The following is a 19,095-nucleotide window of genomic DNA, read 5'->3' as shown; positions in this document are numbered from 1 at the left end:
GTTAGCATATGGTATTTGTCTTTTTCTTTCTGACTTACTTCGCTCTGTATGACAGACTCTAGGTCTATCCACCTCATTACAAATAGCTCAATTTCGTTTCTTTTTATGGCTGAGTAATATTCCATTGTATATATGTGTCACATCTTCTTTATCCATTCATCCGATGATGGGCACTTAGGTTGTTTCCATCTCCGGGCTATTGTAAATAGAGCTGCAATGAACATTTTGGTACATGACTCTTTTTGAATTTTGGTTTTCTCAGGGTATATGCCCAGTAGTGGGATTGCTGGGTCATATGGTAGTTCTATTTGTAGTTTTTTAAGGAACCTCCATACTGTTCTCCATAGTGGCTGAACCAATTCACATTCCCACCAGCAGTGCAAGAGTGTTCCCTTTTCTCCACACCCTCTCCAGCATTTATTGTTTCTAGATTTTTTGATGATGGCCATTCTGACTGGTGTGAGATGATATCTCATTGTAGTTTTGATTTGCATTTCTCTAATGATTAATGATGTTGAGCATTCTTTCATGTGTTTGTTGGCAGTCTGTATATCTCCTTTGGAGAAATGTCTATTTAGGTCTTCTGCCCATTTTTGGATTGGGTTGTTTGTTTTTTTGTTATTGAGCTGCATGAGCTGCTTATAAATTTTGGAGATTAATCCTTTGTCAGTTGCTTCATTTGCAAATATTTTCTCCCATTCTGAGGGTTGTCTTTTGGTCTTGTTTATGGTTTCCTTTGCTGTGCAAAAGCTTTGAAGTTTCATTAGGTCCCATTTGTTTATTTTTGTTTTTATTTCCATTACTCTAGGAGGTGGGTCAAAAAGGACCTTGCTGTGATTTATGTCATAGAGTGTCCTGCCTATGTTTTCCTCTAAGAGTTTGATAGTTTCTGGTCTTACATTTAGGTCTTTAATCCATTTTGAGCTTATTTTTGTGTATGGTGTTAGGGAGTGATCTAATCTCATACTTTTACATGTATCTGTCCATTTTCCCCAGCACCACTTATTGAAGAGGCTGTCCTTTCTCCACTGTACATTCTTGCCAGCTTTATCAAAGATAAGGTGTCCATATGTGTGTGGGTTTATCTCTGGGCTTTCTATCCTGTTCCATTGATCTATCTTTCTGTTTTTGTGCCAGTACCATACTGTCTTGATTACTGTAGCTTTGTAGTATAGTCTGAAGTCAGGGAGCCTGATTCCTCCAGCTCCGTTTTTCGTTCTCAAGATTGCTTTGGCTATTCAGGGTCTTTTGTGTTTCCATACCAATTGAGAAATTTTTTGTTCTAGTTCTGTGAAAAATGCCAGTGGTAGTTTGATAGGGATTGCATTGAATCTGTAGATTGCTTTGGGTAGTAGAGTCATTTTCACAATGTTGATTCTTCCAATCCAAGAACATGGTATATCCATCTATTTGTATCATCTTTAATTTCTTTCATCAGTGTCTTATAATTTTCTGCATACAGGTCTTTTGTCTCCTTAGGTAGGTTTATTCCTAGATATTTTATTCTTTTTGTTGCAATGGTAAATGGGAGTGTTTTCTTGATTTCAATTTCAGATTTTTCATCATTAGTATATAGGAACGCCAGAGATTTCTGTGCATTAATTTTGTATCCTGTTACTTTACCAAATTCATTGATTAGCTCTAGTAGTTTTCTGGTAGCATCTTTGGGATTCTCTATGTATAGTATCATGTCATCTGCAAACAGTGACAGCTTTACTTCTTCTTTTCCGATTTGGATTCCTTTTATTTCCTTTTCTTCTCTGATTGCTGTGGCTAAAACTTCCCAAAACTATGTTGAATAAGAGTGGTGAGAGTGGGCAACCTTGTCTTGTTCCTGATCTTAGTGGAAATGCTTTCAGTTTTTCACCATTGAGGATGATGTTGGCTGTGGGCTTGTCATATATGGCCTTTATTATGTTGAGGAAAGTCCCTCTATGCCTACTTTCTGCAGGGTTTTTATCATAAATGGGTGTTGAATTTTGTTAAAAGTTTTCTCTGCATCTATTGAGATGATCATATGGTTTTTCTCCTTCAATCTGTTAATATGATTTATCACATTGATAGATTTGCATATATTGAAGAATCCTTGCATTCCTGGAATAAACCCCACTTGATCATGGTGTATGATCCTTTTAATGTGCTGTTGGATTCTGTTTGCTAGTATTTTGTTGAGGATTTTTGCATCTATGTTCATCAGTGATATTGGCCTGTAGTTTTCTTTCTTTGTGACATCCTTGTCTGGTTTTGGTATCAGGGTGATGGTGGCCTTGTAGAATGAGTTGGGGAGTGTTCCTCCCTCTGCTATATTTTGGAAGAGTTTGAGAAGGATAGGGGATAGTTCTTCTCTAAATGTTTGATAGAATTCGCCTGTGAAGCCATCTGGTCCTGGGCTTTTGCTTGTTGGAAGATTTTTAATCACAGTTTCAATTTCAGTGCTTGTGATTGGTCTGTTCGTATTTTCTATTTCTTCCTGATTCAGTCTTGGCAGGTTGTGCCTTTCTAAGAATTTGTCCATTTCTTCCAGATTGTCCATTTTATTGGCATAGAGTTACTTGTAGTAATCTCTCATGATCTTTTGTATTTCTGCAGTGTCAGTTGTTACTTCTCCTTTTTCATTTCTAATTCTATTGATTTGACTCTTCTCCCTTTTTTTCTTGATGAGTCTGGCTAGTGGTTTATCTATTTTGTTTATCTTCTCAAAGAATCAGCTTTTAGTTTTATTGATGTTTGCTATTGTTTCCTTCACTTCTTTTTCATTTATTTCTGATCTGATTTTTATGATTTCTTTCCTTCTGGTAGCTTTGGGGTTTTTTTGTTCTTCTTTCTCTAATTGCTTGAGGTGCAAGGTTAGATTGTTTATTCGAGATGTTTCCTGTTTCTTAAGGTGGACTTGTATTGCTATAAACTTCCCCCTTAGAACTGCTTTTGCTGCATCCCATAGGTTTTGGGTCGTCGTGTCTCCATTGTCATTTGTTTCTAGGCATTTTTTTATTTCCTCTTTGATTTCTTCAGTGATCACTTCATTATTAAGTAGTGTATTGTTTAGCCTCCATGTGTTTGTAATTTTTACAGATCTTTTCCTGTAATTTATATCTAGTCTCATGGCGTTGTGGTCGGAAAAGATACTTGATACAATTTCAGTTTTCTTAAATTTACCAAGGCTTGATTTGTGACCCAAGATATGACCTATCCTGGAGAATGTTCCATGAGCACTTGTGAAAAATGTGTATTCTGTTTTTTTTGGATGGAATGTCCTATAAATATCAATTAAGTCCATCTTGTTTAATGTATCATTTAAAGCTTGTGTTTCCTTATTTATTTTCATTTTGGATGATCTGTCCGTGGGTGAAAGTGGGGTGTTAAAGTCCCCTACTATGAATGTGTTACTGTCGATTTCCCCTTTTATGGCTGTTAGTATTTGCCTTAGGTATTGAGGTTCTCCTATGTTGGGTGCATAAATATTTACAATTGTTATATCTTCTTCTTGGATCGATCCCTTGATCATTATGTAGTGTCCTTCTCTGTCTCTTCTAATAGTCCTTATTTTAAAGTCTATTTTGTCTGATATGAGAATTGCTACTCCAGCTTTCTTTTGGTTTCCATTTGCATGGAATATCTTTTTCCATCCCCTTACTTTCAGTCTGTATGTGTCTCTAGGTCTGAAGTGGGTCTCTTGTAGACAGCATATATAAGGGTCTTGTTTTTGTATCCATTCAGCCAATCTGTGTCTTTTGGTGGGAGCATTTAGTCCATTTACATTTAAGGTAATTGTCGATATGTATGTTTCTATTCCCATTTTCTAAATTGTTTTCGGTTCGTTTTCATAGGTCTTTTCCTTCTCTTGTGTTTCTTGTCTATAGAAGTTCCTTTAGCATTTGTTGTAAAGCTGGTTTGGTGGTGCTGAACTCTCTCAGCTTTTGCTTGTCTGTGAAGGTTTTAATTTCTCCATCAAATCTGAATGAGATCCTTGCTGGGTAGAGTAGTCTTGGTTGCAGGTTTTTCTCCTTCATCACTTTCAGTATGTCCTGCCACTCCCTTCTGGCTTGTAGGGTTTCTGCTGAGAGATCAGCTGTTAACCTTATGGGGATTCCCTTGTGTGTTATTTGTTGTTTTTCCCTTGCTGCTTTTAATATGCTTTCTTTGTATTTAACTTTTGACAATTTGATTAATATGTGTCTTCGCGTATTTGTCTTTGGATTTATCCTGTATGGGACGCTCTGTGCTTCCTGGACTTGATTAACAATTTCCTTTCCCATATTAGGGAAGTTTTCAACTATAATGTCTTCAAATATATTTTTAGTCCCTTTCTTTTTCTCTTCTTCTTCTGGAACCCCTATAATTCGAATGTTGGTGCATTTAATGTTGTCCCAGAGGTCTCTGATACTGTCCTCAGTTCTTTTCATTCTTTTTTCTTTATTCTGCTCTGCATTAGTTATTTCCACTATTTTATCTTCCAGGTCACTTATCTGTTCTTCTGCCTCAGTTATTCTGCTATTGATCCCATCTAGAGTACTTTTAATTTCATTTATTGTGTTGTTCATTGTTGCTTGTTTCATCTTTATTTCTTCTAAGTCCTTGTTAACTGTTTCTTGCATTTTGTCCTTTCTGTTTCCAAGATTTTGGATCATCCTTACTATCATTATTCTGAATTCTTTTTCAGGTAGACTGCCTATTTCCTCTTCATTTGTTAGGTCTGGTGCATTTTTATCTTGCTCCTTTATCTACTGTGTGTTTTTCTGTCTTTTCATTTTGCTTATCTTACTGTGTTTGGGGTCTCCTTTTTGCAGGCTGCAGGTTCGTAGTTCCCGCTGTTTTTGATGTCTGTCTCCAGTGGCTAAGGTTTGGTCAGTGGGTTGTGTAGGCTTCCTGGTGGAGGGGACTAGTGCCTGTGTTCTGGTGGATGAGGCTGGATCTTGTCTCTCTAGTGGGCAGGTTCACGTCTGGTGGTGTGTTTTGGGGTATCTGTGGCCTTATTATGATTTTAGGCAGCCTCTCTGCTAATGGGTGGGGTTGTGTTCCTGTTTTGCTAGTTGTTTGGCATAGGTTGTCCAGTGCTGTAGCTTGCTGGTCGTTGAGTGAAGCTGGGTGCTGGTGTTAAGATGGAGGTCTCTGGGAGATTTTCACCGTTTGATATTATGTGGAGCTGGGAGGTCTCTTGTTGACCAGAGTCCTGAAGTTGGCTCTCCCACCTCAGAGGCAGAGCCCTGACTCCTGGCTGGAGCACCAAGAGCCTTTCATCCACATGGCTCAGAATAAAAGGGAGAAAAAGTAGAGAGAATTAGTAGAAGTATGAAGAAGGAAAGAAAGAAAGGAGGGAAGGAAGGAAGGAAGGAAAGAAAGAAGCAAAGAAGGTAAGGCAAGAAGGAAAGAAAGGAGGGAGGGAGGGAGGAAGGAAGGAAGGAAGGAAGGAAGGAAAAAAGACAGAAAGAAGATACAGTAAAATAAAGTATAATAAAGTTATTGAATTAAAAAATAATTATTTAGGAAAAAAAAAGGGACGGATAGAACCTTAGGACAAATGTTGGAAGCAAAGCTATACAGACAAAATCTTACACAGAAGCATACACATACACCGTCACAAAAAGAGGTAAAGGGGAAAATATCGTAAGTCTTGCTCTCAGAGACCACTCCTCAATTTGGGATGATTCGTTGTCTAAAGGAGGGAAGGAAGGAAGGAAGGAAAGAAGGAAAGAAAGAAAGAAAGAAAGAACGAAGGTAAAGTATAATAAAGTTATTAAAATTAATTATTAAGAAAAAAAACCCATGGAGGGATAGAGCCCTAGGATAAATGATGGAAGCAAAACTATACAGACAAGATCTTACACAGAAGCATACACATTCACAAAAAGAGGAAAAGGGGAAAACATCATAGATCTTGCTCTCGAAGTCCACCTCCTTTTGGGATGACTCGTTGTCCATTCATGTATTCCACAGATTCAGGGGACATCAAGTTGATTGTGGAGCTTTAATCCGCTGCTCCTGCGGCTGCTGGGAGAGATTTCCCTTTCTCGTCTTTGTTCTCACAGCTCACAGGGGCTCAGCTTTGGATTTGGCCCTGCCTCTGCGTGTAGGTCGCTGGAGGGCGTCTGTTTTTTGCTCTGACAGGACGGGGTTAAAGGAGCCGCTGATTCGGGGGCTCTGGCGCACTCAGGCCGGGGGGGAGGGAGGGGCACTGCGTGCGGGGCGGGCCTGCGGCGGCAGAGACCAGCATGACTTTGCACCAGCCTGAGGCCTGCTGTGCGTTCTCCCGGGGAAGTTGTCCCTGGGTCCCAAGAACCTGGCAGTGGTGGGCTGCACAGGCTCCGCGGAAGAGGGGTGTGGATAGTGACCTGTGCTCGCAGACAGGCCCCTTGGTGGCGGCAGCAGCAGCCTTAGCGTCTCCCGCCCGTCCCTGGGGTCTGTGCTTTTAGCCGCAGCTCGCGCCCGTCTTTGGGGTACGCGCTTTTAGCCATGGCTTGCGCCCGACTCTGGGGTCCGCGGTTTTAGCCACGGCTCGCGCCCGTCTCTGGGGTCCGCGCTTTTAGCCGTGGCTCGCGCCTGTCTCTGGAGTTCCTTTAAGCAGCGCTCTTAAACCCCTCTCCTCGCGCACCAGGAAACAAAGAGGGAAGAAAAAGTCTCTTGCCTCTTCGGCAGGTGCAGATTTTTCCCCGCACTCCCTCCCGGCTAGCCGTGGTGCACTAACCCCTTCAGGCTATGTTCACGCCACCAACCCCAGTCCCCTCCCTGTGCTCCGACCGAAGCCCGAGCCTCAGCTCCCAGCCCCGCCCGCCCCGGCGGGTGAGCAGACAAGCCTCTAGGGCTGGTGAGTGCCGGTTGGCACCGATCCTCTGTGCGGGAATCTCCCCGCTTTGCCCTCCGCACCCCTGTTGCTGTGCACTCCTCCGCGGCCCCGAAGCTCCCCCCTCCGCCTCCCAAAGTCTCCGCCCGCGAAGGGGCTTCCTAGTGTGTGGAAACTTTTCCTCCTTCACAGCTCCCTCCCACTAGTGCAGGTGCCGTCCCTATTCTTTTGTCTCTGTTTTTTCCTTTTTCCTTTGCCCTACCCAGGTACGTGGGGAGTTTCTTGCCTTTTGGGAGGTCTGAGGTCTTCTGCCAGCCTTCAGTAGGTGTTCTGTAGGAGTTGTTCCACGTGTAGATGTATTTCTGGTGTATCTGTGGGGAGGAAGGTGATCTCCGCGTCTTACTCTTCCGCCATCTTCCCAGACCCCCAAAACTCAGCCTTTTAAAGTAGACTATGCAGTGGGTTTTAGTATTTACAGAGAATTATGCAACTGTCACCACTGTCTAATTTCAGAGCATTATGCTCACCCCTAAAATAAACCTGACACCCAGCAGCAATCACTCCCCATTTTCCCCTACCCCACCCCCTGGCACCCATGAATCTGTTTTCAGTCTCTATGGATTTGCCTGTTTGGGACATTTTACAAAAAGGGATTCATATAATATATGGTCTTTTGTGACTGATTTCTCTGACTTAGCATAATGTTTTCAAGGTTTATCCTTATTGGAGCATGTGTCAGTACTCCATTCCTTTTTTATGGCCAAATAATAGTTCCTCCAGTGGATATACCACAGTTTGTTTATCCATTCATATTTAGGTTATTGCCACTTTTTTGGCTACTATGAATAATGCTGCTGCTATAAGCAGTCATGTAAAAGTTTTAATGTAGACATATGTTCTCAGTTGTCTTGGGTATACACTTAGGAGTGTAGTTATTCTATTTTTAATAGTAATTCCATTTTTAACAGAACTGCCAGACTGTTTTCCAAAGCACCTGCACCCTTATACTTTCCTCTCAGCAATGTATGCAGGTTCCATTTTCTCTGAATTCTAACCAGTTGTTGGTATTGTCTGTCTCTTCGATTATAGCCTAGTGGGTGTGAAGTGGTATCTCATTGTGGTTTTGATTTGCATTACTCAACCATGAATGATGTTGAGCATTGTTTCCTATGACCATTTATTTCTCTTTGGAGAAGTGTCTGTTCAGATTATTTGCCTGTGTTTAATTGGGTTATTTGTTTTATTACTGTTGATCAATTTGGGGAATATTGACATCTTAATAATATTGAATCTTCTAACCCATGAACACAGGATGTTTTTCTATTTATTAGGTCTTGTTACTTTCTTTTAATGATGTTTTATCATTTTCAGTGAAGAAGTCTTACACTTCTTTTGTTAAATTTATTCCTTAGTATTTTACATTTTACTCTTTTTGATGCTGTTGTAAATGTAGTTGTTTCCTTAATTTAGTTTTTGGATAGTTCATTGATAGTGAATAGAAATGCAATTGATTTTTATATATTGATTTTATATGCTGTAACCATGTTGATATTGTTTATTAGCTCTAAGAGTTTTTTTGTGGATTCTTTAACATTTTCTGTATAGAAAATCCTGTCATCTTTCAGATGACAAGAGCATGTCTAGGTGTGGAACTCGTGAGTTTTTCTTACTTATAGTACTTTACATTTCTTTCTTGCTTGTTTGTGTTTTACAACAAACTACAGTATTTCCACTCCCTTAGTTTTCCACTTTTCAAGACATCAAAATATGACTCACTATACAGATGTTTCAGGAGCCCAAACCAATGTATAGGCAAAGAAAATCTCAGTACACTTGAGGATTCTCAGTAGCTTGAGAGGGAGATCAAGGTCTGGCACCCTTATAAGTGATGATTATTAAGACAGAGCTAATGGAAAGGCTGAAATGATTTGTCAGTTTTGATCAGTGTATTTAATTATTAAAAAATTCCCATGATTATTAAATCATCATAAAAAATAAAATTAAAAATCTCCCTCTGTATGTAGCCATTCATCTACCCACCTTCCAATAATAGGTAATTGCTGTCTTAAGTTTCCTCTGAATTCTTCCAAAGCATTTTTGTATCTGTATGCTAACAGTATTTACTCCTTCCCAACCTTTATTTAAAAGTGGTAGCAAATTACCTAACTATTCTATACCTTGGCTTTTTTCACTTAACAAAATGCATGTTATGAGTCTCTCTAATTGAGTGCATAGAGTAGTCTCAGTTTTTGAAGACAGCTGTGTAGTATTCCATCGCACAAGTGGGTCTCAATAAGAAGGAACAGTTTTACCCCACTTGGTGGCACATTTGTCAATGTCCGGAGACGATTTTGGTTGTCATAATTGGGGGAAGGGAAGGGTGCTACTGGCATCTAGCGGGCAGGAATCAGGGATGCTGCTAAACCTCTAAAATGCTCAGATCAGTCCCTCCCCCTTCCAAAGAAGCAGGACAGCACCTCCCTTTCCAAAGAGTTATCTAGTCCAAAATGTCAATAGTGCTGAGATTGAAAAACATACATTATATGGATATACCCTCATTACATTTCTTAGATATGTGAATTCACATTTTCCATCAAATCTGGGAATATCCTTTATTTCTTCTGACAGTCTTTTGGCCTGTAATGACTTCTTATACCACACTACTCAGAGTTAGGCCACAGTCCTAACAGATTAAGGACACAGTTCTCCACAAGGCTGTCTTCACTTTAGACACCAGCCCCAAGTTCAGAGATCCTCAGGCCACTGTTACTTATGATCGACTGGCTACAAATGCAGGCGTTTTGATAATTTGCTAGAATGGCTTGCAGAACTCAGGACAGTGCCGTCTTTACAATTAGCATTGTTATAGTAATAGAATATGTATCAGAACCAGCCAAAGAGTAAGGTGCACACAGCAAAGCTTGGGAAGGTTCCAGATGTAAGAATTCTGTGTCTTTTCCCTATGAAGTCAGGATATATTATCCTCCCAGCTCACTGATGTGTGACAACATGTGGCTTGTTGCCAGCCAGGGAAGTTCAGCCAAGTTTTGGTGTCCAGAGTTTTTATTGGGGCTTCATTTCATAGCCACTATATATATGTATATATATATGTATAATTTTAAAGTTTTTGGCTGCGTTGGGTCTTCGTTGCTGTGCACGGGCTTTCTCTAGTTGCAGTGAGCAGGGGCTACTCTTCGTTGCGGTGCACGGGCTTCTCATTGCGGTGGCTTCTCTCGTTGTGGAGCATAGGCTGTAGGTGCACAGGCTTCAGTAGTTGCAGCATGTGGGCTCAGTAGTTGTGGCTTGCAGGCTCTAGAGCGCAGGCTCAGTAGTTGTGGCACACGGGCTTAGTTGTTCCACGGCACTTGGGATCTTCCCGGGCCAGGGCTCAAACCCATGTCCCCTGAATTGGCAGGTGGATTCTTTTTTTTTTTCTTGGCTGCATTGGGTCTTTGTTGCTGCACACAGGCTTTCTCTAGTTGTGGCGAGTGGGGCCTACTCTTTGTCGCGGTGCATGGTCTTCTCATTTCAGTGGCTTCTCTTGTTGCGAAACACGGGCTCTAGGCGAGTGGGCTTCAGTAGTTGTGGCACACGAGCTCAGTAGTTGTGGTTCACAGCCTCTAGAGCCCAGGCTCAGTAGTTGTGGCGCACGGGCTTAGTTGCTCTCCGGCATGTGGGATCTTCCCGGACCAGGGATCGAACCCATGTCCCCTGCATTGGCAGGTGGATTCTTAACCACTGAGCCACCAGGGACATCCCTGCATAGCCACTATTGATTGAATCATTGGCCATGTGACTAAACTCAGTCTCTAGCCCCCCCTCCTGTTTCTGGAGGTCTTGCTGCTCAAAACACCAATCCTCTAAACACATGATTTGTCTTTCTGGCCTAGGCAGCCTGCATTCTGAGTCATCTTGTTAGCATAAACTACCTGAGGGCCCACCACCCCGAATCACCTCTTTAGTATAAACTGTCAGGTGTGGTCTGAGGGGCCCTGCATAAATAACAGACACCACTCCTATCATTCAGGAAATTTCAGGATTCAGAGGTTACCTCCCTGGAAACAGGGAGCTAGCCAAATTCTTTATTACACACTGTCCTTTCTTTCCCTCTCCTCCTTCTTTTTTTTTTTTTTTGCGGTACGCGGGCCTCTCACTGTTGTGGCCTCTCCCATTGCGGAGCACAGGCTCCAGACGCGCAGGCTCAGCGGCCATGGCTCACGGGCCCAGCTGCTCCGCGGCATGTGGGGATCTTCCCGGACCGGGGCACGAACCCGTGTCCCCAGCATTGGCAGGCGGACTCTCAACCACTGTGCCACCAGGGAAGCTCCCTCTCCTCCTTCTTGATGTATACATATACTGATACTGTTTACTGTCCCACAGGTTTCTTTCTTTCTGTTCCTTACACTGTATAATCTCATTTGTTGTATCTTAAAGTTCACTGATTCTTTTTACTGAAATATTCTGCTGAGTCCTTCTAGTGAATATTTCATTTCAGTTATTATATTTTTTAACTCCAGCTTTTCTATTTGGTGTTTTCCATAATTTTTCTTTTTATTGATATTATCTATTTGGTGAGACTCAAGTCTCAAACTTACCTTTAGTTTGCTAGATAGAATTTCCTTTAGTTCTTTGAATATATTTAAATAGCTGATTTTAAAACTTTGTGGATTAATGCTTGTACTCTCTCGGTAACAGTATATACCAACTGCTGCTTTTCCTGATTATGGGTCACACTTTTGTTTCTTTGCATGTCTTTAAAATTTGTTGATAACTGGACGTTTTAATTAATGCAATGTGACACCTTCATAAATCAGAGTCTTTGCCCTACCAAGGTTTGTTGTTGCAGCTGTTGTTTGTTTAGTGAGTTTACTGTATTGATTCTTTAAAGTCTGTATTCTTTATCGCATGTAGCCTCTTAAGTCTCTGTTAGCTTATTGGTCGACTAATGAATAAACAGAGATTTTCTTAAATGCATGAATCCAAGAAAGTCTCCCAGTTTTTCCCAGGTGTGCCTGTGTACATGCTGGAGTGTAACTTCGGCTCTCAGCCAGGCGGTTTACAACTCTGCCTTAGCCTCTTCAGCTCTTGCTTGCTCGAGTGTCAAGGTTAGTTAGGGCCAAGAGTTTAGGGCCTTCAAAGATTTTTCCTGGGCGTGTACACACCCCTGGCCACCATGCACATGGCCTTTTAGATTCCAAGGAATGTGAGGACTTTTCAAAATCCCTCATAGACATCTCATTCCCTAGCTTTTTCTTCTGTTCCTTTTAGCCAGCTTTATGTTAACCCAACTGCTGTCACCACTCAAACAACTGAGACATTAAACAGTTACTCCTGATTGTTTTTGACAAACACCTCCAGGAAAAAGACACTTGGCACCAAGTAGGGTCTGATTCCGCTCAAATAAAGAGAATGCTAGACTTTCCTAGTCTGCTGGTTTTCACCTTTATTGCAGGGCTGTTGGTTTTCAAGGCTCCTGCATAGCTGGGGACAAGTAGATAGTAATAGGGCAAGTTAAATGTCATAAAGGTAACTTTTCCTACTGCGATTCCAGTATTCTACTTTCTGTGTCTATGCGTTTGCCTATTCCAGGTATTTCATGTAAGTGGCATCATACAGTGTTTGTCACTTTTGTGTTTTGCTTATTTTAAGGTTCATACATGTTGCAGCATGTATCAGAATTTCCTTCCTGTTAAGATTAAATGATGTATATACCACATTTGGTTTATTCATTCAAATGCTGATGGACATTTGGGTTGTTTCCCCCTTTTGGCTATTGTGAATAATGCTGCTATGAACATTTAGTTCAATTATACAATTGTACAATTATCTGCAAGTCCTTGCTTTCAATTCTTTTTGATATATACCTGGAAGTGGAATTGCTGGATCATACAGTAATTTTGTGTTTAACATTTTGAGGAACCACCAAACTGTTTTCCATAGCACGTCCTCACCAACACCTCTTAGTTTCTGTCATTTTGATTATAGCCATTCTGGTTGGTGTGAAGTGGTATCCCATTATGGTTTTGATTTGCATTTCCCTAAGGACTAATGAGACTGAACATCTTTTCAGGTGCTTATTAGCCATTTGTATATCTTCTTTGGAGAAATGTCTGTTTGGGTCCTTTGCCCATTTTCAAAATGGGTTTTTTTTTAAATTGATGTTGAAGTGTAGGAGTTCTTTATATATTTTGGATATTTATCCCTTATCAGACATATGATTTGCAAACATTTTCTTCCATTCTGTCAGTTCTCTTTTCACTTTCTTGATGGTGTCCTTTGATTCACGAAAGTTTCTACAAGTAACGTCCAACATTAGAGGATGAAATAAATGTTACTGTTCATTTGTAAAAAGGAATATTATGCAGCATTCTAAAAGTATTGAATAGAGTTGTTATGTTCAGAAATGCAGAGCTAAGGTATATTCAACTGGAAAGGTAGGCTGAAAAATGCACATATACCTATGTATAAATCAATATGGGACTTCTCTGGCGGTCCAGTGGATAAGACTCTGAGCTTCCACTGCAGGGGGCGTGGGTTTGATCCTTGGTCAGGGAACTAAGATCCCGCATGCTGCATGGAGTGGCCAAAAAATTAAAAAAAAAAAATCAGTGTACATGGAGACCACAGAAATATTTCTCTAGAGATTGGAATGAGGGGAAGAATTTTCATTTTTACTTTATACAATTTATATATACAAAGTTCAGTATTTTCTAAATATGTGTAGAAGCACAAATAACTTTTGTCATAATATTTTAAATATTAATTTTAAAGTATTAAAATTAGTTTTTGATGAAGTCCTATTTACCTCTTTTTTCTTTTTGTTGCCTGTGATTTTGGTGTCATATCATAAAAATCATAGTCAAATTCAGTGTCATGAAGATTTTCCCTAATGTTTTCTTCTAAAAGTTTCATGGTTTAGCTCTTATGTTGATGTCTTTGGTATACTTTGAGTTAGTTTTTGTGTGTGCTGTGAGGTAATGGTCTCACTTTATTCTTTTGCATGTGGATGTCCAGTTTTCCCAGCATCATTTGTATAAAAAAAAAAAAACAAGCAGTATTTTTGAAAGAAGCTATTTCTTGTGCTGACTGTTAATGCATTTAGACACACACAAAAAAATATTGGCCGAATTCGGTTGCATGTCTCCTCATGAATAAGAATAGGTCCCAGTAGTTTCGTTAAGGAATTTGTTCTTCATGGAGCTCCAGGAATGAAACATGAAATGAATGGGTTTGGCTAGATAAGAATTTAAATATTATGACAAAAGTTATATGTGCTTCCACACATATTTAGAAAATACTAAATTTGGGAAATACTCAATTATATAACGTAAAAATGAAAGTTCTTACCCTCATCCCTAGAGAAATATTTGTGTGTCTCTGTATATTGATTTATATATATCTATATGTGCATTTTTCAGCTTTTTAGCTTACTTTTCTAATTGAATATATCTTAGCACTGCATTTCTGAACATAACTCTGTCTTAAAACTTTTAAATTGCTGCTATTCCTTTTTAAGAATGAATAATCATTTATTTTATCCCTTAATGTTGGACGTTGCTTGTAGATGTACACTTTTGTAAATAATGGTCAGTGAATGTTCTAATATGTATATCTTTGTACTTTGTAATTTTTTGAGAAATACCAATTATTGGAACTGTGTCAAAGGGTAATAATGTACATTTAAAATTTTGCACTAAATTCACTATATATAAAAGCATATGATATGCAGATAGTGTGAGATTCAAAATGTGTATAGAGGTATAAATGAAGAGAAACTGTCATTTATTCATTCCTGTTCCCCTGCCATTCATCTTTTGTTTCTGGAAACAACCACTGTGTGTGCGTGTGTATGTGTGTGTAGGTGAGCTGCATTAGAAGGTATGTACATGTAAAATTTTGATAGATTTGCCAGATTGCCTCCTTGAGTTAGGCTTTTTATTGGAATCAGTTCAGGCTTATAATAGAGACCAAAGTTTTATACATGAGCTTACATCTATAGCAAGTCATCGATTACCTTTGTAAGTCTTTTGAATTATGCGGTTGGCACATATGCTCATTATTGGCTTATAGTTTGAGAATTTGTGAGTTATTGCTCTTGAGATAAGTAGCCACAGAAGATGCCTGAGTGGAATATTTAAGACTCGATTGTGTATATTTGATTCACATCTATTCCCCCTGAAAATCATGTTGAAATATGGTTTTGTATGAAATATATTAAGTGTGAAAAACTTGCAAGTTTCCACAGCCGTTTACATTAGATCACCCTCATGCAGTACAAGTATTTCTATAATATGAGAAGTATAAAGGGAAGAATTAATGATTCTTTAATTAATTCTTTAGTTAATGATTTCTTCTCCCCCAGTGTAATTGTGACTCTGGAAATGTAGGATTACTTGAGATTGAAATGCCTGAGATTGAAAAAGGCTTGGGGTGATTTTTTTTTTTTAAGTATATTAACGCCTGAGAGAATTAATTTGGCTTTCTTCTTTAGAGAGACGCTAACTGAGTAGATCTCAGGATGGATTTTTGCTTGTATTAACTCTTCAACTAATTTCTAGAGCTTGTTTGTTGCTGTGGTGAGATCAAATAAACATGGGTTTGCATTTCATATTCACTTCTCATTAGCTCTGTGACTTTGAGTAAGTTATTTAAGCTTTCTTTTTTTTTTATAACAAAGTGAATCAGTTATACATATACATATGTTCCCGTATCTCTTCCCTCTTGCGTCTCCCTCCCTCCCACCCTCCCTATCCCACCCCTCTAGGTGGTCACAAAGCACCGAGCTGATCTCCCTGTGCTATGCGGCTGCTTCCCACTAGCTAGCTATTTTACATTTGGTAGTGTATATATGTCCATGCCTCTCTCGCTTTGTCACGGCTTACCCTTCCCCCTCCCCATATCCTCAAGTCCATTCTCTAGTAGGTCTGTGTCTTTATACCTGTCTTACCCCTAGGTTCTTCATAACCTTTCTTAAATAGATACCACATCTTCCTCACATTGTTGAATGGATTAGAGATACCGTACATACTGTACCTTGCTTGGCACTGACAGGACCCTATAACGTGGTAACTTCTATTTTTAGCTATTATCAGTACATAAGAAGATACTATAAAGTTAATGATTTTTTAGGTCCTAATAAATTATTATTGATCATATTTGTTTAACGTGCATCTCACCCACACCCTGTTTTCTTTTTTTTTTTCCTCTAGGGTGAACTGTCCCATGATCAAGATGTGGTAGAATACATCATGAATCAGCCAAATGTTGTTCCCCGAATCAACTCTAGGATTTTGACAGCTGAGCGAGAATACCTGGATTTAACAGCAACAAGTAAGGAGTATTTCGGGAACAATTTGGGGCCTCTTTGATTTGTCTTTCAGAATCTTTGCATTTATTGGATTGTAATGTTCAGAATTTCTGATAACCCAAGGTTGTGACACAGTTTCCTTCACCTTGAGTTCATTATATGAGCTTCTAAATTCACAAGAGTTTCCTCCAAAAGGAGAGAAATTCTTCCTGGATAAATCTTTGTAAACTTTGAAAGATATTCAGTGCCTTTTAAATGCCAACTAAATGTAGGCATTAGATGGTAAGAGTGGACCTAGATTGTTGACTTTCTTACAGTCCTGAAGCTCTTAAGCAGCTATCTTCTTTCTCATTATGCAGTCAGTCAGTGATAACGTCGACAAATATCTCAGGTAGCTATACTCTGAGAACTTAAGAATGCCTTTTTAACAAATAAAGCTTCATTGAGAAATAGTGTACATCAGCGGTCCTCAACCTTTTTGGCACCAGGGACCAGTTTCATGGAAGACAGTTTTTCCATGGACCGAGGGTGTGTGGGGGGTGGTTTCGGGATGATTCAGGTGCATTACATTTATTATGCACTTTATTTCTATTATTATTACATTGTAATACATAATGAAATAATTATACAACTCACCATAATGCAGAATCAGTGGAAGCCCTGAGCTTGGTGTGGGTTGGGCTACGCATGGACTAAAGTAAGTGTCGGATTCTGACTTAAAGCCTGCCACCAGATGCAGCTTAATTGTCACTTGCCACTCACTGATAGGGTTTCGATATGAGTCTGCAAGCAGTTGATTTATGGTCTCCATGCAAGTCAAACCTCTCTGCTAATAATACTGTATTTGCAGCCCTCCCCAGCGCTAGCATCACCGCCTCAGTTCCACCTCAGATCATCAAGCATTAGTTTCTCATGAGGAGAGCGCTACCTAGATCCCTCGTGTGCGCAGTTCACAGTAGGGTTTGTGCTCCTATGAGAATCTAATGCCACCACTGATCTGACAGGAGGCGGAACTCAGGCGGTAATGCGAGCGATGGGGAATGGCTGTAAATACAGATGAAGCTTCGCTGGCTCACCCACCACTCACCTCCTGTTGTGCAGCCCATCTCCTAACAGGCCATGGACCGGTATTGGTCCATGGCCCGGGGATTGGTGACCCCTGGTGTCCATGCCATAAAACTCAACCTTCCAAAGTGTACAGTTGTAAAGTGCACAGTTTTTAGTATACTCTCAAAGTTGTGTGAGCATCACACTAACTTTAGAACATTATCATCCCCCCCAAAAGAAATGATGTAGTCACTCTCCATTTCCCCCTTTTCCTGTCCTTCAGCAACCACTAATTAAGTTTCTGTTTCTATGGATTTTTCTATTCTGGCTATTTCATATAATTGGACGTTTTTTGTGACTGGCTTCTTTGACTTAGCATAAAGTTTTTAAGGTTCATCCATGTCGTAGCCTGTCTCAGAACTTCATTCCTTTTTCTTTTTTTCAGATAATAAATATCATAAATCACAAACATAAATATAACTTCATTGTCTGACAGTTCTGGAGGACTTCATTCCTTTTTATGACTGATTCATATTCCATTGTATAGATAGGCCACACTTTGCTTATCTGTGCCTCAGTTGATGAGTGTTTAGGTTGTTCCCACAAGAATACCTTTTTTTTTTTTTTTTTTTTTTTTTTTGCGGTACGCGGGCCTCTCACTGTTGTGGCCTCTCCCGTTGCGGAGCACAGGCTCCGGACGCGCAGGCTCAGCAGCCATGGCTCACGGGCCCAGCCGCTCCGCGGCATGTGGGATCTTCCAGGACCAGGGCATGAACCTGTGTCCCCTCCATCGGCAGGCGGACTCTCAACCACTGCGCCACCAGGGAAGCCCAAGAATACCTTTTTAAGAGGTTAAGCCCAGGTACAATTTGTTCCTTTTGCCTTCCTGGAGACTCTTAAGGCCACTTTAACAAACTGCTGGAAATACAGTAGAGTTACCACTTGCTCAGGAAATCTCACTGGGGAGGAAAGGATATGTGTAATGGTGAAGTCAAAACCAAGTGTATTTGTTGTTGTAGTTGAATATAGTGAATATATAGATCTGTTTATGGTTGTTACTTTATTGCAACTACCCCTATTCTACTTGAAACTAAATTCCTTTCCTTTCAGGCAGAAGAAAATGTTTAAATATAGGCAGAGGAAAAATGCACATGTATGCTTATATTTGAAAAAGAAAGTAGTAAGAAAGTGCCTTTTACCAGAAGTATTAGTAGAGCAAGGCAAGCAGTATTATGAATTTTTGTCCTGAGTTTTTGTCGTTTCCATCATTTTAAATTAAATTATAGAGAGTTACCTTTGCAGTACTCATGAATAAGGACCATAAAAGTAGTTCTGTGTTTGGGTATCGTTCTCCACTGAGTGTTACATTCCTCAGCTGTGAAATGATGCTACTCCACAGTGGCAAGGATGCAGTTTGCTTGGTGAGCATTTTGGAGCTCCCAGTGAAAGAGCAGCTGGCATCCTCCTAACCCAGTTGTCATAGCTCCATCATCTATGCTGCTCTTGGCCTTTGCTGTCTGGCAACTCAGTTTTAAGGCCGTGGTGCTTCCTCCCTTCTGCTACATGAAGTCATGGGCAGTGTCTGTCTTATTTACCATTGCTTACCTTTGCTAGACTACTGACTGAACAGATAGTAGGCCCTTGGTGTGCTTTGTTGAGTGAAAGGATAGACGGGTTAGTGGGTGGACAGACAAATACATGGGAGGGTGGAGGACATTGCAAGAAACGGGGCATTTGTATTGGGGAGTAAATAATGCAAAGGCCTGGGGAGATTGCTGGAGATAAAGAAGGGGTTTATGATACCAGGCTGGAGACCAGTTTGTAGGTAGGAAGAAATTACAGAGTATTGAGAGCAAGGGAATGACTTGATGAAACTGGAATTTTAGCAAGAGTTATCTGAGGGGGAAATGATTAATAAGAGCATTGCCCATAGGCACTAATCAGAAAAGAAACATATCTGAAA

The 19,095-nt window shown here is 40.2% G+C and overlaps 1 protein-coding gene across 2 annotated transcripts in view; it reads left to right on the top strand.

Annotated features, from left to right (window-relative positions):
- Positions 1-19,095, top strand: part of UGGT1 (UDP-glucose glycoprotein glucosyltransferase 1) — a 120,012-nt gene that overhangs the window by 59,506 nt on the left and 41,411 nt on the right. For both annotated transcript variants that reach the window (XM_079923495.1, XM_079923494.1), the window contains exon 19: positions 15,988-16,108. In XM_079923495.1, the coding sequence (XP_079779621.1) occupies positions 15,988-16,108 (121 nt within the window). The remainder of the gene's footprint in view (positions 1-15,987; positions 16,109-19,095) is intronic.

Source organism: Stenella coeruleoalba, assembly GCF_951394435.1.
Source record: "Stenella coeruleoalba genome assembly, chromosome: 6".
NCBI lineage: Eukaryota > Metazoa > Chordata > Mammalia > Artiodactyla > Delphinidae > Stenella > Stenella coeruleoalba.
This window is presented reverse-complemented; position numbering and strand designations above follow the sequence as displayed.